Source organism: Mustela erminea, chromosome 6 (assembly GCF_009829155.1).
Source record: "Mustela erminea isolate mMusErm1 chromosome 6, mMusErm1.Pri, whole genome shotgun sequence".
Classification (NCBI taxonomy): Eukaryota; Metazoa; Chordata; class Mammalia; order Carnivora; family Mustelidae; genus Mustela; species Mustela erminea.
Window position 1 is genome coordinate 85596986 of NC_045619.1, and position 24127 is coordinate 85621112.

A 24127-nucleotide genomic window follows, 5' to 3' on the forward strand; every position below is an offset into this window, starting at 1 on the left:
GTGGGGCGGACTGGCCACCGCACCAGGAATGGTTTCAACCAATGGGCGGGGAAAGAGGGAGAGGTCAAAAGCAAGAGAAGTCCCAAAGAGAAGTCCTAGTACAAAGGATTCTTTGGAGAGGGGACGGGGTCAAAATCCAAAATAAAATCTGGAAGCAGCTTGGGTTTTAGAGGTCAGAGACAAAGTTGGGTTCAAATTCTGGTTTGGCGTAGTTATTGAGGCGCTGCATCTGTGTAATGAGCCCTGGGCTCTGAGCTTGAAGATCTGGATTCTGGGCTTTGACTCTACTGCTAACTTGCGGTTGCTCTTTGCCAAGTCATTCACTAAGATCAGCTTTCCGGTTTGTAAAATGGAATAAACAGTGCATTCTCCTCTTCAGCCCCACAGGCTTACAGCAGTAAGAGAAGGAAACGAAAAACAAAGTACTTTGGAAAGTTAATTCTCCTGTGCCTGCATGAAGCAGTTATTCCATCACCTCCGTCATCAGAGCGCTGAGGCTGAGGTGTGGTCCCCCTTTCCAGGGCCTTGTCTTCCTCCCATAGGCCTGGGGGCGCCCGCTCACAGAGCCTCTCTATCCCAGAGTTCTTCTCTATGGTCTTCCCTCCCGGACCGCGAATACGGGAGGGAGTGGTCAGCACGCCTTTTCCGCTAGTCTCCCCCACCCTTCTAGCCCACAGTCTCGCTGCCCGGAGCCTCCCGTGCCGGCCGGCCGGCCGGGCGGACAGACAGGCGCGCGGGGGGCGCGCGGGGGGCGGGGGGAGTTCCGGTTCCGGTTCTTTGTGCAGCTGCAGCCGCGGCTCCGGGGAAGATGGCGGCCCGGGCGGGTTTCCAGTCTGTGGCTCCGAGCGGCGGCGCCGGAGCCTCAGGAGGGGCGGGCGCTGCGGCTGCCCTGGGTCCGGGCGGGACTCCGGGGCCTCCCGTGAGAATGGGCCCGGCGCCGGGTCAAGGGCTGTACCGCTCCCCGATGCCCGGAGCGGCCTATCCGGTGAGTGGGGCAGGAGGAGGGGCGCGCGGGCCGGGGGCGGGGCCGAGCGGGGACCTGGGAGTGACAGGGGTGGGGGAGAAGTAGGAGGGACTCTCTCGGGAGGGATTCGGGCCCTGAGTGGGGGTGAGGGGAGGCAGTGCGGAGGAAGGGAAGGGCGGCATTAGCATCCCCACCTGCTCCTGGGAGCATTGTTTCCGTTGGGGAGTCAGGGTACGAAACAACGTGGATGAAGTGGGGCCAAAGGTGGGCATGCGAGGACCGGAATGCAAAAGGGCTGGGGCAGCTCCAATACCCGGAGGAACATAGGTGTAGCTAGCAAATTGAGGTCAGCTTCTAAGGAGCCAGTAGCCGGCAGTACCATCTGAGTAAATGTGGGACTTAAAGAAGATGGCTAATGTGTCAGATACAAAATAGACTGGGGAGCATTTGAGTGTAATCTGGCTGTCTGTTAGCTTTGGGGCTATATTCTCCTGTGGAATTGTACCGGGAGTACAGCAAGCTTCAGTTACCTGGATTTCAGAGACAGAGGGCTCTCCTCCCATTGTGCTCCACCCCACCCCCGGCTTTGTTCATTCAAAGAACTCAGGCATCTCCCACTTTTTCTTGGTGGGGTTAGTAGGGAAGCCATGACATCTCTGGGTCCTCTCCTCTCTATAGAGACCAGGTATGCTGCCAGGCAGCCGAATGACACCTCAGGGACCTTCCATGGGACCCCCTGGCTATGGGGGGAACCCCTCAGTCCGACCTGGCCTGGCCCAGTCAGGGATGGACCAGTCCCGCAAGAGACCTGCACCTCAGCAGATACAGCAGGTCCAGCAGCAGGCGGTCCAAAATCGAAACCACAAGTAAGATGACCCTGGGGCGCGGGAGGGAGGGAAGGAGGGAGGCAGCCCATGAGGACACAGGTGATGGGAGAACCTGAACCCAGAAGTGGTGGTGCTGTGTCAGCAGATGGGTGCTCATTCTTCAGAATGCCTCGCATGGGTGGGGGTGGGGGTGGGCGGAGTGTCTTTGATTTGAGAGACGCTTTGCAGTCCCTTCATTTTCCTATAAACGGAGGTGCTGACCAGTCTGTCTTCATGTTCTGGCTAGTTCCATCCCAACCTGATAACAGTATTTATTCCAAACAGTGCAAAGAAAAAGAAGATGGCTGACAAAATTCTACCTCAAAGGGTGAGTCCAGGTTATAGGTCTTCTTGAGGATGTGCTGAAATTGAAAATAGAAGTGGTCAGCTCTAGATCCCAGTGGTATCTTTTTGTTCCCAAGATTCGTGAACTGGTACCAGAATCCCAGGCATATATGGATCTCTTGGCTTTTGAAAGGAAGCTGGACCAGACTATCATGAGGAAACGGCTAGATATCCAGGAGGCCTTGAAACGTCCCATCAAGGTAATGCAGAAGTGTGCTAGGCAGAGAGCCAAAGGCGAGGACTCCGGAACCTTCAGTAGGCTTAGGATGAGAAATCAAAGGCGCAGCATAGCTCTCTTTGGCATTTAAATTACATCTCCCTTCCGCCTACGAACTGAGAATTACATTAGAACTGAACAGCAAAGGGGGAGGGGCGTTTGGTATCTCTCGCACCAGAAATATACCCTGTCCGTGTTTTTGCCATAACTGCTCTGCTACCTTGGGAACCTGGCACCTTGTGTGACTTTGTCTGTTTGGTGTCCTTGTGTATGCACTTGCACTCAGGCCAGTGGCCTGTATTCTAGATGGACTCTATTCACCCACCCCAGGGACTGGGTAGATAGTAAGCCAGTCTGTTAGGAGTAATTTGGGGGTTTAGGGAAATTCATATCTTCAGTATCAAACCACCATCAATCCTGTTTCTGCTTTCCTCAGCAAAAACGGAAGCTGCGAATTTTCATTTCTAACACTTTCAATCCGGCTAAGTCAGATGCCGAGGATGGGGAAGGGACAGTGGCTTCCTGGGAACTTCGGGTAGAAGGACGGCTCTTGGAGGATGTGAGTTCAAAGTCCACTGTGGTTGAGGGCTAGGGTGGGAGCTGCCGGGAGCTAGCAATGTTGTCTGGTTGGCAGGAAGCCTGACTGGTGCTCATAGCTCCTGTTGGGAACAGCAGGGAGAGGGTCACTGTGTTCCCTGCACTAAAAGACAATGGTTCTTTGTATCTGGCTCCCACAGCTTGGCCCTTGCTGTGGTATCATATCGAGAACCTTATTGTTCTGGGATTTGATTTGTTGTTTACCTTCATCCTGATGGCGCTGGCCGTTGGACTTAGCATCTGCAGATTATTCAGTTTTTGGTTTCTGTTTCTTTAAAATCAAGTGAGTTTGCACTTAGCACTTGAAGACATGCTTTTCTCTTTGAGTCTTTGAGGTCCTTGATTCCCACTGTGGTATCTCCACCTTCCCAGCTTTCACTGGAGACCTCTCACAGTTTAAGAGGGGTCGTTCTCTTTGCTTCATGGGGAACATCTGCTGATAGATGTTAGTCCCCAAACTTCATACCCCAGAAGCTCACCTGCCATTCCTTATACTCTCTATTTTTAGCTGTTCATAAGCAAACTAATTTGAATACATTTTTGCAGGAGAACTGGGGCTCCATATCAGAGCTTCCTTCTCTATATAGGTCCAGTCCATCTGCTGGTGGTGTCATTCCATCCAAATAAAGCTGTTTTTGTTCTGGCTGCTTATTGCCTGTGATTCATTTCCCCTCTAGAGTCAGACTTTTGTCTGTTCAGACTCGCTTTGTTATGGGCAATGGTTTGACTAAACTTGCCTTATTTCCCCTAGGGAAGGGTAAGAGTGGGTAAGTCAGTGACCCTGTACATGTAACTGGCTGCTTCTTCAGGGTTCTGTGGCCACCCTGATTGGTTTAATACCCCAGACACTGACCTTGTCATCTCCTGAGAAAGATTCAGAAGACATTTTTTTTTTTTTTAAAGATTTTATTTATTTATTTGACAGAGTTCACAAGTAGGCAGAGTCAGGCAGAGAGAGGAAGGAAAGCAGGCTCCCCACTGAGCAGAGAGCCCGATGCGGGGCTCAATCCCAGGACCCTGAGTTCATGACCTGAGCCGAAGGCAGAGGCTTTAACCCACTGAGCCACCCAGGCACCCCCAGAAGACATTTTTGAGGTTTTTCCCATTCTGTTGTGGGTTCCTTTTTAATGGGACTTTGTCTTGAAGAATTTCTTCTGGCCTTTTCTAACATGATCCCTCCTCTCTCTCTTCTAGTCAGCTTTGTCCAAATATGATGCCACCAAACAAAAGAGGAAATTCTCTTCCTTTTTTAAGTCCTTGGTGATCGAACTGGACAAAGACCTGTATGGGCCAGACAACCACCTGGTGGAAGTGAGTAGTTCTCTCCTGTAGGCTTTGATTCCATGACTGGAGGATGATGGACTTGTGAGCCAAACTTTAATGTTTAGGGAGATGGGGAGGTATAAAGGGTCCCACCACCCCCATACAGTACTACCCTTGCAGTTTGCACATTGACCTCCGGGTGGCACTAGCTGTTTGAACCCAAGAGCTCTTTTTTTTTTTTTTTTTTTTTTTTTAAAGATTTTAAGATTTTATTTATTCATTTAACAGAGAGATCAGCGAGAGAGGGAAGACAAGCAGGGGAGAATGAGAGGGAGTAGCAGGCCTCCTGCTGAGCAGGGAGCCTGATACAGCAGGGCTCGATCCCAGGACCCAGGGATCATGACCTGAGCTGAAGGCAGATGCTTAACGACTGAGCCACCCAAGCACTTCTGAATCCAAGAGCTCTTGCAGTCTGACTTGTCCCACCTTTTTAATGTCATTATCCTGGTTGCTGCCCTAAGAGAAATTCTAATGGAGGCCTCTTAAACATTCCAGGTCATCTCTGCATCTTGCTTATTAATAATGGTGAGATGTGGTTATCCACACCTTACTCATACTTTTTCCTGATAGCAGGTGCTGTAATTAAGAGGGTTAACTAATAGGGTTCAGTTCTGGCAAGGTTACTCTATAGATAGATCTGGGACTTCTTTTGGTTCCTGTTCTGTTTAGATTCACATCCCACATCATCAGAAATCCTTTGTTATAAAACCTGGTTATACAGTGTTCTGAAGACCATGTTAGCGACAGTGTTCTTTGGGGTACAGTCAAAACAACAGTCCAGCTCTCTGAGTGAACTTAACCTGCTCCTTTCTTTGCCAGTGTAGCCGCAGCCCCTTAACCTCAACCACTAAGAGACATGGGAAGGTCTTTACCATCTATTAAGGGAAGTAAGTCATAGAATCAATAGAAATTTGTAAATATATTTAACTTGACTTTATAGCAGTAGAGTATAGTGGCTAAGAACGTGGGCTTTAGAATCAGACACGCCAGAGCTCAAATCACAGCACCACCACTTTGTGGTTGTTTGACCTTAGGCAAGTCACTCCACTCTCCTAAGCATTAGTTTGCTCATCTGTAAAATAGGTTTAATTGTGTCTATTTATGTGGATGTTGTGGGAATTAAATGAGATAATCCCAGGTAAATGTCTTAGAAGGCTCTTGAGCATAGTAAGTATTCAAGTAATGGCAGCCATACTGTTTTCCTGTGCACATATATATTATCCATTTTGTGGATAAAATTACCCCGGAATATTTAGGCTGATTTAAATGTGACCCTAAACGGAATCAAGGGTTAATCTGTTCATGTGCATATAGTAATCCCAGAGCTTTATGGAATGTTTAGAAATGTCTCATGCTGTTGCTCTTCCCCAATAGCCTCAGTAGTCAAAGTTGAATATTCAGTCATTACAGACGCTCTTCCCTCCCACCCCAGCTCTTCCTCTGGGAGAGCACCCCCTGACATCTTCCTCTCTGTAGTGGCACAGGACCGCCACTACCCAGGAGACGGATGGCTTCCAGGTGAAGCGGCCAGGAGACGTGAATGTACGGTGTACCGTCCTCCTGATGCTGGACTACCAGGTATTCTGGGGTGATGTCATGGGACCCAGCTTTCACAGCCACCTCCCATCAGTAGCCTGATACTCAGAGGTTTAAGTCTAGTTGTGGGTAATTTGTCACTAGACGATAAACTCCCTAAATATAAGGAGAGGGGCGTAGTCATCTCTGAGTTCCTCCTAGTGTTATTTTTGGCCCCAGAGAAAGCAGTGCATTAATGTTTGTTGAATGGATGGCCATGCTAGAGCACCCCAAGGTGCATATAGACCCAGCTCACTAGCTTCATCCCCATCCTCTTTGGTTCTCTACAGCCTCCCCAGTTTAAATTAGATCCTCGCCTGGCTCGGCTCTTGGGCATCCACACCCAGACCCGTCCAGTGATCATTCAAGCACTGTGGCAATATATTAAGACACATAAGCTCCAGGACCCTCATGAGCGGGAATTTGTCATCTGTGACAAGTACCTCCAGCAGGTAAGAAAAGGACCCATGCTTTTGCCAGAGTTCAGTGGAGCACTAGTTGTGCTCAAAATGCTAGCTTCTTAGCTGCCTTTCCTCTTTCACACAGATCTTTGAGTCTCAACGGATGAAGTTTTCAGAGATCCCTCAACGGCTGCATGCCTTGCTCATGCCTCCAGAGCCCATCATCATCAATCATGTCATCAGGTAAGTCGGTGTAGGCGAGGCGGTGTGCCAGGGTGGGCTGCTCCCTGCTCTCACCAGCCAGTTGTCCGATTATCAGGAGGTAGATTGTCAGATAATGGTGATTTAAATTATTTAAACTTAGAGTTTAGTGAAAAGAAGGGTAACGTATACCCCAAAACTCATTATTTCTTAATTATTTTATTACATCTTACTAGTATTTGTGTTTGTGGGGTTACTTCTGTCTGTTCGTATGTGTAATGGAAATAGTCCATTTCCCCTGATATCCAAAAATAGTTCCTGTGAAGACTTTTGCAAGCTAAAATGGCGTAAAGCAAGGAAGCGATTACCATTCATTTATATGAAAACATTTGGGGCCCCCTGGGCCCCCCAAAGGACCTCTTTTGTTCAAAATAAATAGAAATAAAGTCCACGTGCTCACAGACACAAGTCAACAGCTGTGGGGGCTTACTGCTGAGATGCTATAGTTCTCCCAGAGAAGGAGCTTGCGCGCGCCCCCTGCTGCTCGGGGTGCGCGCTGCCTCTGTGATGCTGCTGCCACACTGATGAGCGCGGCTTTGGCTTCTCGCCTATCTTCCTAACCGGGAAAATCCTCCTCGGAAAAACTACCTAGGCCTTTTGGAAAAGCAAAGGGGCATAATGTGTTAGGAAGATTTACTGCACATCTCATCCCAGCTCCTTGATCAGTGACATAATGTTGGCAGCTTGAACTCAACTACGTTGGGAGTATTTAAACCACAGAAATCAGCACATGCTACAGATTGGCCTTTTTACCTCCTCTTTTGGAAAATCAGTTGTTAGACATTTACCAGACCATCATGGATGGGCTCCTATCTCCGCTGTGGATGGTAAAACATTCCAACCTGGGACTCCACAATTCCTTCATCTCCTTTCACTGTTTTGTTCGGAAGATAGATGGGCAATGCGTCTCACTAGATACGGAGTGAAGGAATGCCCATCCTCCTCCTCAGAGTGCAGGTGGCTGGCTGTAGTCTCAGCTTTCTTTTCCTCTGTATTCTGATAGAGGCTTTCCTTTCTATCCTGCACCATCACTCAGCCACTAGTAACTCCTATGACTTATATGTTGGATCGTTAATAGCTGATGTGTCCTGTGTTCTGTGCTTAAAGTTAAGCCTTTTTTTTTTTTTTTTTTTTTTTTACTTATTTTGTATGGTTTGTGTTTTATTTGGATTTACTTTCAGGGTCAATTTTAGTTTAACGAGGATAAAGATATGTAAGCTACTATAGTAATACTTTCATTTGGGAAGGGAGAAACTTCATTTTCACTGGATATCTTTTGTACCATTTGAATTTTTACCATTGATTTAAAAAATAAACAGTAGCTTTGTTGGGGGTTATATATAGGAGGTCACACACACTTGAAGTATAGTTTTGAGACTTTGTCCAATGTAACACCATGTAGCTACCATTGCAAGAAGGGTACAGGAAATTTCTGTTAATCTGCAAAAGTTCTCTTGTGGCTTTTTGCAGTCAACCCCTTACCCTCTTTCTCGGGCCTTCTTCTGGTTCTTGTGTAAATAGGGCTTAGGGGATAAGCCCTTTACCATGCCCCTCTGGTTTCCTCCCCAGTGTTGACCCAAATGATCAGAAGAAGACTGCTTGTTATGACATCGATGTGGAAGTGGATGATACTTTGAAGACCCAGATGAATTCTTTCCTGCTATCTACTGCCAGCCAGCAGGAGATTGCTACTCTAGACAACAAGGTAGGGGCCCCTGCCCTGGGTAGCTTGGATGCCAGCAGCCCTCTGCCACAGCTCATAGACTGTCTTTTGATTCTCCGCATTGGTTCTGAAGGTATTAACATCTAGTATATGCCTGTACAGATGCTGGTTGGAGCTGGATGCTAGAATTATGTCTGTAACTTTGAAGAGCTTTGAGCCTTAGTTTTGAACTGTGAAATAGAGACTGTTGCTTTTTTTATAAGGTTGTTAGGAGGATTCAGTGTGGCAGTATACGTAAAGACACAATATCTGGCACATGAAAACAAATGGTAACTGCTGCTATTCCTGCTGTTACCCTGGTTAGACATAGTCCACGCAGGTAAAGCCAGAAAACTCAAAGGAACACAACAGGAAGGCTTTCCTGAAAGAGTTGCTGCCCCAACTAAATCTTGAAGGACAAAATGAGAGTTAATGAAAGGGGTGTGGAAGGCAGAGGACTTTCCAGAAAGAGGGAACAGGGTATGTAAAAGTTGAAAAATGAGAGAGAAGTGTGTTCGAGAAGTATAAGCTGTTTACTAGAGCTGTTTCAGGGTGCTCGGGATGGGAAGTTTGGGGAAAAGGGAGGTTGATAAGGAGACCGGAGCCTAACCACGAAGACGCTTCAGTACAGGGAAACTAGTTTCTCTTTTGTCCCAAAGCCTGGAGGCAGTGATGCTCTTTGCATTTAGAATGATCGCTGGCCCGAAAGCAGAGAGCAAGTTGTAAGAGGGGCAGATCTGGAGGCAGGAAGCCAGTTAGGAGGTCAGTGCAGTAACGCATGGGAGATGCGCAGAGGTCAGAATCTGTGGTACTGACAGTGAGGATGAGAAGTAGACAGATCTGAGAGGTGTCCAAGTGGAACGGAAGAGACTGGATACGGTTCAGGTGTGGGTGGTGGGGAGCAGCTTGAGGAAGAAGGAAGCATTGTGACTCCCAGGGGTTTAGCTCGGGTGCATGAGAGTGTTCGTCCAGATTGGCAGCAGGAGAGCAGAAGTGAGTATTGGCGGAGAGGTTGTGGAGTTCGTTTTGGAGAGTTTAGATGCTTTGAGATGTCAGACAGCTAGAGTGGTTGGAGTTTAGCAAAGGGACTGGTCTCTAGATTGAGGACTCACAAACCTGTCAGTGGTAACGGGAGATCTGTCAGAGAAGGAAGCTGTCGGAAGAGTACGGATGATGAGAGAAGGCCAGGAACAGACCCCCAGGCCATAGCTTTTGAGACAGCTGTCTCTACCACTGCTCCTACCTCCAAGTGTTTTTGCCTTTATTTGTGCTGTGGATTAAGTACTCACCGTGTGGCTTCCCCTATAGTGGACATTGTGGGGACTAGAAGGAAAACTTCACCACGTGGGGTGTGTGACACTGTGCACAGACCTGCTCAGAGAATGCCGAGTGCCAGAGCAGTTGGGGCTTGGGGCAGCAGTCTGGGCCTGGGTTGGGAGTGGCAGCACAGGGAGATGGCAGATACTGTCTGCCCTGTAACTTCGCATTTCCCAGTCCGAAATGTTAGAGGACTTTCTTTCTCTTTCTTTCAGATCCATGAGACAATAGAAACTATCAATCAGCTAAAGACCCAGCGGGAATTCATGCTGAGCTTCGCCAGGGACCCTCAGGGTTTCATCAATGATTGGCTACAGTCCCAGTGCCGGGACCTCAAGGTAAAGAACCTACGGAAGTTGCATAGGGACTTAGGTCGGTGAGGCACACATTTGCTTTATTTCTGTAGCATCTGGTAGAAGAGCCAGAGGGGGAGGTGAAGGACCAGATTGTCTTTAGCCTGCTCTTGGGTCCATTTTACAATCAAGTAGGGAAATGGTGGTGGAACCGCCAAGTGTTGCTCTAGTAGTTGGAGGCATCACTGTGTATACTGTATTGTAGTGGGTGCAGAGAGCAAAACTGGATCTCTGCTTTCAAAGTGGTCTGCATTCTGTTTGGAGAGACTAGGCTGTGAAGATTTTTTTTTTTTTAAGATATTTATTTATTTATTTATTTGACAGAGAGAGAGATATCTCACAAGTAGGCAGAGAGGCAGGCGGGGTGGGGGGGGGGGAAGCAGGCTCCCTGCTGAGCAGAGAGCCCAGTGCAGGGTTGGATCCCAGGACCCCAAGATCCTGACCCGAGCCAAAGGCAGTGGCTTAAGCCACTGAGCCACCCAGGTGCCCCTAGGCTGTGAAGATTTATGCAGTTAGTTAGTTAAAATGTGAAGATGTAATTGGTCTTATTTAATGACTCACGAATTGGGCAGCATCCCTTCTAGTAAATAGACACTCTGAGGAGTTGTACAGCATGAAGGTTTTGATAGACAGGAGTGGGGGGCGGAGCAAGGAAGTTATTAGCAAAAGTAAAGAAAGGATTGTTTCAGACCAGGTTATTTTCTTTTGAGGGGAAGGGAACCAACTGAACTGATCTGATTTAAAAAGTTGTAAATCGTGTGGGACGTTATCCAGACTCACCGCTAACCACCGAGATCGTTCAAGGGAGAAGGGAGATGGGTGAGGCTGGAACAGCTGGGGAATGCCCCCTGGTGAATTTGGGATTTGAGCTGTTTCTCAGAGAGGGGAGCACTGTAAGCTCAGGCAAGGAGGTGAGGGGCGAGCATTGAATGAGTGAAACGTGCCCCTGGTGTTCTCCTGTCTTGTGCAAGGTGACTGACTAATTACGGAGGCTGAGCAGAGGAGCAAGGGATCAGGGTGCCAGAAAGGGTCCCTGAACGGAGCAAGGACTTGTTGATAGCAGGGGTGGCTTCAGTCGTGTGTTAGTAGTTTGCGAGGGCCGCCGTAGTAAAGTACCACAAACTGAGTGCCTTACACAAAAATTTATTTTTATCTGGAGGCTGGAAGTCTACAGTTAGGGTGTTGGCAGGGTTGGTTCCTTCTGAGGGCTGTGAGGGAGAATCTGTTCCAGGCCTCTCTCCTAGCTTATGGTAGCCTCACACATTCCTTGATTTGCAGATGGTGTTCTCCAAGTGTCTTCGCTCATCTTCCCTCTGTGCATGTCTGTCTCTGTGTCCAAGTTCCCCCTTTTTGTAAGGGTACCAGTTGTGTTGGATTGGGCCCACCCTAACGACCTTATCTTAACTTGATCATCGCAGAGATCCTGTTTCCAACTAAGATCGCATTCCTAGGTCCTGGGGGTTAGGATTTTGACTACTTTTGGGGGGATACAGTTCAATCCATAACAGGTGTGAAGGAGGGAGACAAGTCAGTTCTCTCTCTTCCCCCTCCCATATCCCCCAGACCATGACCGATGTGGTAGGGAACCCGGAGGAAGAGCGCCGAGCCGAGTTTTACTTCCAGCCTTGGGCTCAGGAGGCTGTGTGCCGATACTTCTATTCCAAGGTAGGCACCTGGGCGTGGGAAACTGATGAAAAGCCAGGGGTCTGAACTCCGGATGGGGGCCAGTGGTAGGAGATGCCAACTTTGGGTTTGTCTCATCCTCTACTCTCTCCACTGTTTGCTCTCTAGGTGCAGCAGAGACGACAAGAATTAGAGCAGGCCCTGGGAATCCGAAACACATAGGGCCTCTCCCACAGCCCTGATTGGGCTGCACCGATTCGTATTTGGGCCCTGAGCTGCCTGCCTCATAGCACCTGCCTTGGTCTTGCTTGGGGCCTTCCAGGGGATGCTGTTGGTTCGAGGACACCAGAATGAAGAGGGTCTCACATTTCCGTCTCACAAGACATCTGTCACCCTCTTCTCCCACCCCATCCCTTCCTGTCCCCCAGCTTCCCTTTGCCCCACAAAGTTCCCATGTGCCTCTACCCTCCCCTGGTCTACATAGGACCTCTAGGTAGTGTTAGAGAGAGAACCTGTAGTGGTAATCAGTGCATTGACTGGATTGGGCCTAAGGCCAGGTGGTCTTCAAGGGGACCAGCTATACTGATCCTGCCCTTCAGAGACCCAGGAGTTGGGAGCTTTAGCCCCTTCTCTGAGACTCAGGCCTGGGGGCACTCTATAAGCTAGTTGATCTTGGCTCTCCAGATAACAGAATCCAATTTCCTCCCTTCCTTCCCTCCACAGGTTTGGAGCACACTCTCCCTTTACTTGTTGCCCTCTAGCACTAAAGGAACCCTGGTTCTTGGGCCCCACTGAGCCCCAGGTCAGTCCGCAGCCCTCTGGATCGGCCTGCTGTCTCAGTACTTCTCTTACTCCCTTGTAGGGGGTCCACATCAGTATTGGAGTTTGTTCTTTAACTAGTGCTCCCTCCCAGCACACACTCCCTGTAGCTGCTCTTTTTAGGATTCCCTGCTATTGATCTGTCCTAACGCAGGGCATTTGGGTGGGGGAGCCTTGCCTTTCCAGGTCAGAGCCCCAGGGATCTAACCTGGGGTATTATCATTGCCGGCAGACGCTGTTCCTTCCTGGTGTTGCTTGGAGGCGTGACTCATTTATTCACTCCGTCCTGCCTCCCCTATCCCTTCACGGAGAAACAGGCCTGAAATCAAACGGGTAAAAGCCCTGGGCCGTCCCTGTCTTCCTGTCCCTTGTCTGCCCAGTTGACACCCACTGGTGACTTCTAGGGCACTGAGGAGTGAAAGCGCCTAGGGCTGGTGAATAGCTCTGAGTTGGGTTTGTGACTCTTCCCTCTCCCTGCCTCACAGGATTGTGACTCCCCAGCCCCTGCCCTCAAAGCTTCAGACCCCTCAGGTAGCAGCAGGACCTTGTGATCTTGGCCCCTTGGAACTGAGATGGTTTTGCATCTTTCCAGGAGAGCCTCAGATTCTTCTTCCAGGTTGTATCACCCCAAGTTAGCATATCCCAGGCTCGCAGATTCAACATAGCAGGGTGGGAGACAGCTGGGCACAGAGGGGGAATTCCGTTCAGCCTGGGCTCTAAACCCACAGAACTGACAAAGCCCCTGCTTCCCCACCCCCTCCTCAGGCTCCTGCGAGCACATCCTCCAGCCCCATAGCCCCGCCTCTTCCACACCGGGGACAGAATTTTCTCCCCATCTTTCCCCTCCTCCCATTACCCCATCCCTCCCTTAAAAGGTTCTCCCCACAGACACTGGACAACCTCTGTCCTTGGGGCTGGAACCATGAGAAGGAAGTTCAACACTCCTACACTGTCCCTGTTGAAGATAACTTTTTATTAACTGAATTATTATGTTTTTTTCATGGACCAAAATTTTTTTTGTACTGTCCCCTTACCGATGTCACCCAGTTTTAATAAAAGAATCTTCTGAAGGATGGGTCCCCCTACCTACTGAGGGAGAGCTCTTCCCTGGGCTCTTTCTCTGATACCATTAGCCACACTCATGGTGTCTCTTCATTTTATTTAAATAACTATTTATTGAGCACCTGCTGTGTGTCAGCTGTGGTGCTAAGCACTATGGATATGGTGGAAAACAAGATTTCTACCCTGTGGACCTTCAGTTCTCACCTTCGAGCTTGTTCTGTCAGCCCAGTAGTCCAAGCAGGCCAGGTCCTGTTGGGATTATTGGGCTTCCTCACTGGATCTGACAGTCCAGCCCCCAGCTCTCGGTAGGGAGGTACCACAAGACAGTAGGACTGCCATTGTCCCCCTTATCTTGAGCTCCCTATGGCACCGGCTGGCTTGAGAGCACGGCCTGGGGGCTCCCGCAATTCCTTAGGCTTGCCGATCCTGAGCCACCTGTTGGCGAGTTCCTTGCAGGGCTCCCCTCTATGAGGGCCTGCACAGCCGAAGACATCTGTGTGCCTCTGCCTGTCAATCCTCTTAAGGTTCCACTTCCATCACCCTGAGCGATTTCAGTTCTTTCTTTTTTTAAAAGATTTTATTTGGGGGTGCCTGGGTGGCTCAGTGGGTTGGGCCTCTGCCTTCGGCTCAGGTCATGATCTCAGAGTCCTGGGATTGAGCCCCGCATTGGGCCTTCTGCTCAGCCGGGAGCCTGCTTCCCCTTCTCTCTCTGCCTGCTGCTCTGCCTACTTGTGATCTCTCTCTCTCTCAAATAAGTAAATAAAGTCTTTAAAAAAAAAAAAAAAAGATTTTATTTGACAGACAGCTAACTAGGCAGAGCAGCAGGCACTAGAGGGAGAAGCAGGTTCCCCACTGAGCAGGGAGCCTCAGGGAGGGCTCCATCCCAGGATCCTAGGATCATGACCTGAGCCAAAGGCAGCTGCTTAACAACTGAGCCACCAAGGCTTCCTGAGATTTCAGTTCTTAAGACCAGCATGGAAGTACCGTGTGACTCTCGTGCTACAGCAAAACTGCCCATTGGCACAGTAGGGAATACCGCTCAGGACTGGTGTGTTAGCAGAAGCATGAAATTTTGCAGTTCCCAGCATAATATGCTCGCTTCTTACCTGGTGGCTCATACTTGTCTCCTTAGTGCTGTTATCTAGGTTGATTCTACCCAAGAAGGGGGTTTAGAATGTAGGATGAATGCAACCATATTCCAAACTTGTAGTTAAAAAATTAACCTTCGCCTTCATGGATGGGAACACCCACGTACGTACTGCCTTGCAGGCAATCGAATCCACCCAGGTTACAACTTGTTCCCGATTTGGAACTTGGGGGTTGGGACTTGAGTAGGGAAAAAGAAATGTGTGGGGGTGATAACTTGGGAGTGGAAAAAATTGATGTCAAGGACGTTGAAATGGCATCTGTTTTTACCCAGGCTAATTACATGTGTAATGAATGGCTGATGAACCATTATTAATTTCAAGCAAATAATCTACAGTTCGCTCTTGGGAAAAGAGCTCCAGTAGTACAGATAACTTCTGTGATGAGCCAATTCTGAGACTGCACACTCTTTATTCCTATAAGTGCACAAATTCTGGGTCTCCATACTCTGAAAATGATTTTAAGGGCAAAATGAGAGATGGGAGAATTTAGGCAAAAAACAAGGGATTATTTTATGCATAAACATCCATTCTCTGGGGTTCCTACCATATGTGCCAGGGACAGAAGCATTCTTTCTCTTCCATCACCCATAATCAGTGTTCCCAGCTGGCACTTGGCACCGGTGCCTTTGTCTCAGCACAAGTGCAATAATGGAGCGATCCGTGGGAGGCTGGCTTTGTGGCAGGTGCAATTTTACTCCTAAGGGAAACCATCCACTACCAACTTCAAGTATGCTCCCCTATGATAGGAACTCCATGGCCATGGGAGGGGAATATGGTGGGCCCCTCCTGGGCGGTCCCTGGAACTTAGAACAACCTTTTTCTCCACAGTCTTGCCCTTGGGCCCATTTACCCTGACTCAGTGGTTGCACACAGACTCCTCTCTGGCCTAGTGCTCATATCTGTTGCCAGCCAGCAGGGGCCCCAAGGGATGGAAACACCCACTCAGCAGTCTGCCAAGCCAGGAGGTCAGCACATGAGCAGACAGTGGTGTCTGCCCTCTAGGCCAAGGTGCACAGACTGCAGACATGTTAGGGGCATTTGCCCCACTCCAGATCAGCCTAGAAACGTTTGTCAAACAGATGGCTGCGGGTGATAATAGCGTCCTGGACTGCTCCGTGTATTCTTTCCAACCTCTTCCCATGTCCCAAATCATACACCCCACTTACTCTGTTACAGGATCTGAGAACACAAAGCTCCCAGAAGTTAGAGCTGCCCCAGGTCCTGCCCCCAACCCCTTTCTGGCTTCTTGCAAACTAGCCACTGACTTGAGGGAGCCCCTAGTGTGGTAGCTGGGAAACCCAAGAAAGAATTGGAAGCTCAAAGCCTCTTGAGGACAGTGAATGCTTTAGCCGCAGTCCTTTCTCTCCTGCCCTCTTCTCCAAGCCCGGAGTCGGCAAGGAAATTGTAGGCCACTTGGCATCAGAGCTTCTAACTGACCTTTCCCACTTTCTCTTCCTGGAAGACATTCAGGTGAGGATCCTTTGAGGTGAGGAGAGAGGCCAAAGGGTAAGTCCCTGAGATGACCTTGTCCTTCGGGGCTCCTGGGGTCTCTTATCCTTGGGCTGAGATGCCACCAAAGCAGGCCCTTACCTCTTATTTTGTCTGATCTTTAAACGGGAGCCCACACAGGGCCCCCTCACTCAGCCCTGCAGCAGAGCTAGTGTGGGGCCAGTGACAGGTAGTCTCTCACTGCTAGGGGACAAACCTGTAGAGATTTTGGGCTCCTGGGAGGCTATGTGGGGTGACTGCTACCTTGGAAAAGAAAGCATTCCTGTATCTACTACTAGGATTGAATACAATTTATTCCAGTGCTGGCGGACAGAAGGGAATGAGGAGGGGAGCAGTCACTTGCTCCTCATCTGGGCTGTTTCTTGGCAGACCTCAGAATGAGACCATTACAGGGAGGGAGGACTGGGGCCAAAGGAAGAAACTCACTAGCACCATCCGCTGGCAAACCTAAAAGGAAGAGGGGCCTGGACTCTGCCCCATTCCTGTTCCCCACCTGTCTCTACCCTTTTCTCTTTCCCTGGCTTTGCCAGAGTCCCTGTCTCCCCAGGCGCCCGCCTCCCCACCCGCCCCTGGAAGGCGGGACTTGGCTGCACCCACGTGTGGCGAAGTTATATGCTCCTAGTCGGCAGAGGAGCTGGGGAGCAGAGCACTGAGCTGAATCAGTTAGAGAAGTGGCACCATGGCTGGCAAGAAAGTCTGCATTGTAGGCTCCGGCAACTGGTAAGTGGCTCTGTCAAGCAGTACTTGGCGGAGGAGGTTCCCCCAAGAACATGGGGCTAGGGGAGAAGCAGGAGGCAGCCGGTGGGTAGGAAGTGCCCTCCAATTTCTGTTCCAGCCTTGCTATCTTCCGTGCCTACCCCCACAAAGCAGATGGTGCCCAAACCTCTCAGGTCCTTGCCCGCCCGGGCAGCTGCACCTGTTTGCTACAGGAAGGGAGCTTCCAGAGTGCTCCCTGCCTGAAAAGCTGCTTGGGGTTGGGGGTTGGGGAGATCAGAAGGCTGGTCCCCTTCTCAGGCTGTGAAGTGTAGGGTAGACTGAGTCTCCTTTCCACTGCCAAGAACATACTTTACTGGTGCTGGCGGGTGCAGGGGGGTGTCACAAGGAAATGGCAAGTAAATGATCTGGGGGGCCGCTGTGCTGTCCCCTCACTGCCACCCTGTGCCGCCTCCTCTGTCACTGCTCCTTCCTCATGCCCCGACTCTTCCACCTTCTGTCCTCCCCCTCCCACCAGGGGCTCAGTTATTGCCAAGATTGTGGGAGGCAATGCAGCCCAGCTGTCACACTTTGACCCACGGGTGACCATGTGGGTGTTTGAGGAAGACATCGGGGGGAGAAAGCTGACAGAGATCATCAACACGCAGCATGAGAATGTCAAGTACCTGCCAGGGCACAAGCTGCCTCCCAACGTGGTGAGCCCCAAAACCCTGCAAGGAAGGGACAGGGAAGTGGAGCAGTGCTTCTTGCTGAGAGGGGCCATTTCAGCTGCTCCTCGGACTTGGGAAGCATCTTGGGCCAGCTGCTCTCAGCACAGGGCACCCCTATGCCCAGCCCCCAAGGAGCTCTCCCAGGACTTTCTGGAACTGAGAACTTGAAGCCACCTCTCCACCCCCATACACTTATGGGCTCCCAGGTAGTAAAAGGAGGGGAAGAGGACCAGGAAGTTGGTTTCCATGGCAATCAAAGACTGGGGGTCTGGGTAGTGGCTGCCTCAGGCTCTAGTCCTGTTACTTATTCACTGGGCTATTAGCTGACCTCGAGGCTGCTCCTTGGACTTAAGGTCCCTGGTCAAATCCATATGGCTTGCTCTCAACCTGGAGAGGGAGAGCAGGAAAGACAGGGAGGGCTCTCCCTTCCCACTTGGGGGCCCTAAGAAGCAGGGTGATGAAATCTTACTTGGCCTCTTCCTCCTGCCAAGCCTAGGCCTCCTGTGGCCTCCCTCGCTGTCCCACAGCCAAGGGCTAGAAGAGTACTGAGTGGAGGTTCCCAGGAGTCCTCAAGAGCCCTGGGCAGCTGGAGCGAAAGGGAATGATGGTGAGGGGGAGGAAGACGGTGTTTCATTCCTCCAGGTTCAGCCCTTCCAGATTCAATCCCCCAACTACCCTTCCTTTCCCCCACCAGCCTCACTCTTTAGCTCCTAGATCTCCTGAATGGGCTTCCACAGGGGCTAGAAGTCTGTGAGGCCCATGAGCACTGGTCACCTCCACAGGTGGCTGTCCCAGATGTGGTCCAGGCTGCAGCAGATGCTGACATCCTCATCTTCGTGGTGCCTCATCAGTTCATCGGCAAGATTTGTGGTCAGCTCAAGGGCCACCTCAAGGCAAACGCCATTGGTGTATCTCTTATTAAGGTGCCGGAACAACTTCCTGTGGTTGGGGGTGGGGGTGCAGCTAACTGTTGTGGGGTCAGGGTGGGGGAAGAGAGGAGAAAAGAAAATGGCAGAAGATTGCCAAGAGTTTTTTGGAGAGGGGAGGAGTTATTTTGGGGAGGCTGAGAAATGTGTGCTGGGGTCCTCTGGGAAGGGGAGGCTGGTTGGGGAGTAGTTAAGAGATCGGTTTGGAGGCTGATGTCTTGAGGAGTTTAGGAGGCATACATGGGATGTCTGGGGGTATGAGCAGTGGGCTGGTTTGAGGAATGTGAAAGGGAAGCTAGTTTGGAGCAGTGTCTGGGATGGAAGCTGGTTTGGGGTACTTGGTGAGGGGGTTTATTTAGGGATGTGGAAGGAATACATTGCCTTGGAGAGGTAGGGTGATTGAAGGTGTGTAGAAGGAGAATTTTCGAATGGATTCGTTTCCATGTGCAATCTACCGTCCTCACAGCAAGCTTTGGCTGAGTTGGAATGGGACAGGGCTTTTGGGGAGGGACACTGATGGACAGTGGTTTTGGAAGGGGCAGGATTTCTGTGTGGGAAGCCCTCAGTTGGGAATAAAGGGCACCTGGCCTGAGCTCCATCCTGTGCCCAGGGGGTAGACGAGGGCCCTCAAGGGCTGAAGCTCATCTCTGAAGTGATTGGGGAGCACCTTGGCATCCCCATGAGCGTGCTGATGGGGGCCAACATTGCCAGCGAGGTGGCTGATGAGAAGTTCTGTGAGACAACCATCGGTGAGAGCCCTATCATCACCTACATTCACAGCACAGCCTGTTACGTCCCCTCTCTGTACTCCCTTCACCCCCATTGAGCCATCTTCTCCCCATTAATCAGGCAAAGGAAGGAGACCCAAGCATCAGAGGTGAGGGAGGACTGGGACATCCCCAGGGAAAGGGTTGCAGGTCCTGCTTAGGGCAGCCGTGGGAAGAAGAGTCAAGAATCCCCTTTGAAAGCCTTGCCCCCTTCCCACTTCAGGCTGCAAGGACCGGACCCAAGGACAGCTTCTGAAAATGTTGATGCAGACTCCGAATTTCCGCATCACAGTGGTGCAGGAGGTGGATACGGTAGAGATCTGTGGGGCGTTAAAGGTGAGAGGGGCGCAGAGGCAGCTAGGGGATGGGGAGAAGGCCCTGAAGGAGGGCCTGGCTTAGCTCTACAACGTTGCTGGGACTCCAGGCTCTCACTCTTGGGTAATAGCTCCTCTTCCCCACCAAGTCCCCCCAACACAGGAAGAACTGTAGCAGCAAGGTCAGGGTCATTCCGGCCTGCCAGTTATTCACCATCAAACACTGGGCCGCCTCCTTCCTTTCTTCCTGTAGCTCCTTGGGGGGCATCCCTATCCCTGCCTCCAGTGGGTGGTCCTGGGGTAAGAGGAGATGTCCTGGGGAAGGACCCCGGCTCATGGGAGATAAGACATCCAGGACACCCAGGTAGACTGATGGCCAGAACTCTGGATCTTGGATAGAGCTGAAGACATCAGGGATATGGAACAGAATAATCATGGAGAGGAGGGTCAGCTGGACAGGAGACTGGTTTTCAGCTCAAGTTCTCAAGGTTTGGGGTACGGGGCAGCATTGGGGAGGCAGGAAGCACAGGGCCAGGGTTACAGGAAGTAGGAAAATCAAGAGGTAGAAACAGCTGGGGAGAGACGTCTGGGTGGCTCAGTTGGTTAAGCAGCTGCCTTCGGCTCAGGTCATGATCCCAGCGTCCTGGGATCGAGTCCCACATCGGGCTCCTTGCTCCGCAGGGAGCCTGCTTCTCCCTCTGACTCTGCCTTCCACTCTGTCTGCCTGTGCTCGCTCTCGCTCGCTCTCTCTCTGACAAATAAATAAATAAAATCTTAAAAAAAAAAAAAAAAAGAAACAGCTGGGGAGTCCAGGCACACTATACTTCACTTATTCAATGGCATGTCCTGGCTGATGGAAGGAGCATGAGGCAGGTGCCAAGGGGCCTGCTGGGAGGGATCCTTTCTCACCTGTGACCTCCACTCTCCAAAGAATGTAGTGGCCGTGGGCGCCGGCTTCTGTGATGGGCTGGGCTTTGGTGACAACACCAAGGCTGCGGTGATCCGACTGGGGCTCATGGAGATGATCGCCTTTGCCAAGCTCTTCTGCAGTGGCCCTGTGTCCTGTGCCACCTTCTTGGAGAGCTGTGGTATTGCTGACCTCATCACTACCTGCTATGGAGGGCGGAACCGAAAGGTGGCGGAAGCCTTCGCCCGCACAGGAAAGGTGGGACCCTGGGAGAATGGGGAATGGAGGGTGGCCTGACGGGTTCCAAGTGGAGGGGTTTAGCTTGAGGCATCTCTCAAGCACAAACATTAAGACTGTTGTGAATATTCTGAGCCTTTCTTTCCTCCAAGACCCCACCTCCCATCTGAGCCCCAGACTCTCCACCTCACACACAACCCTCCTCTCCCATTTCCATCTACCCGTCCTATTTTCTTCACAGCCCATTGAGCAGCTGGAGAAGGAGATGCTGAATGGGCAGAAGCTGCAGGGGCCCCCGACAGCCCGGGAGCTACACAGCATCCTCCAGCACAAGGGCCTGGTGGACAAGTAGGTGTCTGCCCCAGCCCCACTGGGGAAGGGGACCACAGCCAGAAGTGCTCTCACATTCATCTTCCTGACCCCTCCTCCATCTGTAAAGCGGGTGGAGAGGGAAACTTAGGTTTACAAAGAGACTAGAGCTTGGAGAGAGTCTGGTCTGTTCACTGTCCACTAGCTAGTTCATAGGCTTTGAACTGCTTCCAGGCTGGTGTTCTTTAACCACATTGCTTGGACCCCTCCATGCAACCTCACTTCCTGCCCTTTTCTCCTGTCCTCTGCTATGGGGACTTGGTTCTGGGGTAGTAGGTATAAACTCAACTGACTGCCACACTTCCCTATCCCTCAGCCCCAGTCTAAGCCACTCCCTGGAGGCCAACCCTTCTGTACCCTGAATCCTATCCTGGGTGCTGAGGTGTGAGAAGGACAGTCTCTGAGTCAAGGTGCTCCTTTTCAGGGAGCACAAAGACAGTGGGAGTGATGGGCTGATCAGAGCAGAGCTCCGTTGGTCTGAGAAAGAATCCTAGAATAAGAGAATATGAATCAGGTTCAGAAGATCAGCTCACGGCTGGTCAGGGGCATGCCTCCAGATTAAGCAAGCAGCCTGTGCAAGAGGATGGGAGGAAGGAAACACATTTACTGAGCTCCTTCACATTAATACATAATCCCTTCTTCACTACTCTGTTATATGGATCCCATTTTACAGTTGATGATACTGAGGCTTAGTAGAGAGGTTAAGTGGCTCGCCCTACTAGAACAAATAATTCATGCCACAGAATCATACAGGCAAGTTCAATATGGTAGGGAACAGGGCAATCAAAAACCTACCCTAAACCCAGGACTAGGAAGTTGGAATTCTCAGCAGTTGGAATTCTCAGCAGTTGGAAATTGAGAGCCAGAGTCTGCCTGAGCTCAAAGGTGGGAGAGTAGCGGAGTGGAGGGCTAGGAGGTGGATGGGGAGTGGGTGGGGGTAGGTGGGGTAGAGGTATGCCAGAAGGCTGAGCTGGGTCTTTCCTTTCCTATTCTAGGTTTCCTCTGTTCATGGCTGTGTACAGGATATGCTATGAGAGGCAGCCAGTGGGCGAATTCATCCATTGCTTGCAGAATCATCCAGAACATTTGTGAGCAGAGCTGGGGCCCAGGCCAGGCACCTTCTTTGCCCCAGTGGAGACAGTCAACAGCTTGGGGTACCTGGCCACCAGGATTTCTGGGACGCTCCATGGAGCAGCCTCTTCTGGAGGACAGGAGGCTGTGCGGCCCAACTACCTGGGGATCCTGAACCATCAAGCAGCCTACAGTCTCTTGCCACCACCTCTCACCAGAAATGGAGTTGCCTTGTCCCTCTCCAGATGTGGGGCTTTCTCCTTGTCTTCTGGGAGGGGGAGTCTCCAGCCCCAGTGCTGCCTGCTTTTTTGGGTGTGTGTGTTGGGGAGAGGATGAAGGGAGAAGGAGGCAAGGGCTACCCACTGCTGCCTCACACAGACCAGGAGTCCCAGCCCCAAGCCCAGTTAAGTGGCTAAAGAAGTACCTCAGCCACAAGAGGAATGAGGCCAGGGCTGCCAAGGAAGGGTCTGGGCTTTTGAGCTGACACAGGCCTCAGGGACCCCGTTGCTCTGACCTCTGCCAGGCCCCACACAGCATCAATGGATCTCAGTGTTTGTTAACAAAATACAAAGCTCTCTGCCCCCTTCTAGCTTCTCCTAGCAACATCTGCGTCCTCAGAAACCTCTGGTCATTCCTCCCCATCCCTCCCCCACCCAACCCCAAGGCTGCCCTGGCACCAGAGTTGCGGCCATGCTGGCGTCTCTGGCCCTAGGACTTGTCATTCTCCCCAGGGACTTCCTAGTTCTTGCCAGCTCCTCTCCACCATGCATGACCTTTCCAAGACGACTCTGCGCTCCAGGCCAGCACCATCGGCAGAGCAGGAACCTAATCTGCTGACAGCAACACCTTTTCAGAGCAGGCTCAGATCACTCTGCTTCCCTGTGACCTTTGTATTTGCCCCACCTCCCTTCTCTGAAGCTCTAGCTGGGGGAGGTGTCAGTTGGGTCCCTCCTGCTTCTTCTCAAGGACCTCCCTGGCTTCAGCCCTTTCTTCTTCCCAGAACCTGTGCCTATTTCTCAGCTGCTCCCAGAGCAGCCAGGGCAGCTAACCAGCACCTGCATCAGGGGCCAGGGGCCAGAGAGTGGCCCAAAGCCTGCTCATGAATTGTGAGCAGGGAGGGGTAAGCAAGGCCAGCTCTGTTGTCACCTGAAGGCTTTCTCATGAGGTACTGACTCCATCATCACCTCAGGAGCTGGGAAACTCAAGGAGGAAAAAATTAAAACCACCCTACCCACTGTGGTGAGGGAAGAACAGGAAGGGGAGGAGGGAATATGCTTTGAACTGGCCTTATTCCAGGATGGGTTGGCAGCCAGGGAATGTCACAGGTCAGCAGCCTGGGCCCCTGGCTACAAATAGGCCCTGGGGGCCTGCCAGGCTCCAGCCATGTTCAGCAGATCTCAGCTTCCTATGGGGCAGCACCTGGCACACTGTGGCTCTGGCCAGCATTTTGTTAACCCTTTCTTACTCCCTGCCAGATCAGGGAGGCAGGCTCCCCTCCTCAGCCCTAGTCCTTGAGGATTCACTGTCTTACCAGTGAAGGGCAGAGCTGCCTGAAACAGGCTTCGAGAGCGAAGGCCACAGCCACCCCAGATTTGGCTGGGCCCAGGTTGGGGCTCTGACTGAATCCAGAGCTGCCTTCCCAAGAAGGTCAAAGTGAGGGCTAAGAGACAGCTCTTTTCTTTCGGCTGCTGCTGTAACCTTGTTAGAGAGTCCCACACCTTTGCCTACTTTTGTTCACGCCACAGTTAACAATCTAAGGCCTTCCCATCAAGCCTACTACTTGTCTACTCAATAAATCGTGGTTTTTCCAGAAAGGAGTTGGGAAAGGGCGCTTCAGTGCGTGGGGGCAGCGCGAGTGCCGTGGTGTATCGCTGCGTGTTATGTTTCCATTCACGGCACAGGGAAAAATGAAGACAAGAAGGACATGTCTCCTAGATAATCCCAGCCACTCCGGGCCCCTGGCAGGGGTGCCCACACAGTCCCTCTCCCAGCTAGGGGTCCCCTAATCCCGGCGGGTCCCTGCAAGCGGG

General features: G+C 51.2%; 3 protein-coding genes across 6 annotated transcripts in view; all 3 read left to right on the plus strand.

Moving 5' to 3' along the window:
- The window catches only part of ASIC1 (acid sensing ion channel subunit 1), a 45705-nt gene extending 45143 nt beyond the window's left edge, over positions 1-562 (plus strand). Inside the window, exon 11 of the mRNA XM_032348153.1 lies at positions 380-562. Coding sequence (XP_032204044.1) covers positions 380-495 — 116 coding nt within the window. The 3' untranslated portion in view covers positions 496-562. The remainder of the gene's footprint in view (positions 1-379) is intronic.
- A 94-nt stretch (positions 563-656) lies between these two features.
- SMARCD1 (SWI/SNF related, matrix associated, actin dependent regulator of chromatin, subfamily d, member 1) lies at positions 657-13501 on the plus strand. 3 transcript variants are annotated; one of them, XR_004286948.1, is made up of 14 exons: positions 748-985; positions 1643-1830; positions 2116-2158; positions 2253-2375; positions 2829-2951; positions 4184-4300; positions 5789-5890; positions 6178-6339; positions 6434-6531; positions 8119-8254; positions 9784-9906; positions 11485-11586; positions 11713-12696; positions 12849-13501. XR_004286948.1 is itself a non-coding variant. In XM_032348149.1 (13 exons), the coding sequence occupies exons 1-13, from the start codon at positions 809-811 to the stop codon at positions 11764-11766; spliced, it is 1548 nt and encodes a 515-aa protein (XP_032204040.1). In that variant the 5' UTR covers positions 657-808; the 3' UTR covers positions 11767-13501. The 3 variants fall into 3 exon arrangements, 1 of the variants encoding a protein (XP_032204040.1); XR_004286947.1 differs by having other exon boundaries at positions 11713-12346; positions 12596-13501; XM_032348149.1 differs by having other exon boundaries at positions 657-985; positions 11713-13501.
- A 798-nt stretch (positions 13502-14299) lies between these two features.
- GPD1 (glycerol-3-phosphate dehydrogenase 1) lies at positions 14300-23914 on the plus strand. Of its 2 annotated transcripts, XM_032348155.1 has the most exons (9): positions 14300-16079; positions 16613-16802; positions 17314-17491; positions 18289-18429; positions 19043-19181; positions 19423-19535; positions 20445-20678; positions 20899-21005; positions 22022-23914. In XM_032348155.1, the coding sequence occupies exons 2-9, from the start codon at positions 16762-16764 to the stop codon at positions 22116-22118; spliced, it is 1050 nt and encodes a 349-aa protein (XP_032204046.1). In that variant the 5' UTR covers positions 14300-16079; positions 16613-16761; the 3' UTR covers positions 22119-23914. The 2 variants fall into 2 exon arrangements, with proteins under 2 accessions (XP_032204046.1, XP_032204045.1); XM_032348154.1 differs by having other exon boundaries at positions 14300-16802.
- The last annotated feature ends 213 nt before the right edge of the window (positions 23915-24127 follow it).

What these genes read in the sequence shown, in the direction of transcription:
- SMARCD1 (XM_032348149.1), top strand. Translation starts at nt 809, where the DNA reads ATGGCGGCCCGGGCGGGTTTCCAGTCTGTGGCTCCGAGCGGCGGCGCC. An exon ending in GTCCAAAATCGAAACCACAA is followed by an intron (nt 1,831 to 2,115) that starts GTAAGATGACCC and finishes TATTCCAAACAG; the next exon opens with TGCAAAGAAAAAGAAGATGG. An exon ending in CCTTGAAACGTCCCATCAAG is followed by an intron (nt 2,376 to 2,828) that starts GTAATGCAGAAG and finishes TGCTTTCCTCAG; the next exon opens with CAAAAACGGAAGCTGCGAAT.
- GPD1 (XM_032348154.1), top strand. Translation starts at nt 16,762, where the DNA reads ATGGCTGGCAAGAAAGTCTGCATTGTAGGCTCCGGCAACTG. An exon ending in GTTCTGTGAGACAACCATCG is followed by an intron (nt 19,182 to 19,422) that starts GTGAGAGCCCTA and finishes TTCCCACTTCAG; the next exon opens with GCTGCAAGGACCGGACCCAA. An exon ending in AGATCTGTGGGGCGTTAAAG is followed by an intron (nt 19,536 to 20,444) that starts GTGAGAGGGGCG and finishes CACTCTCCAAAG; the next exon opens with AATGTAGTGGCCGTGGGCGC.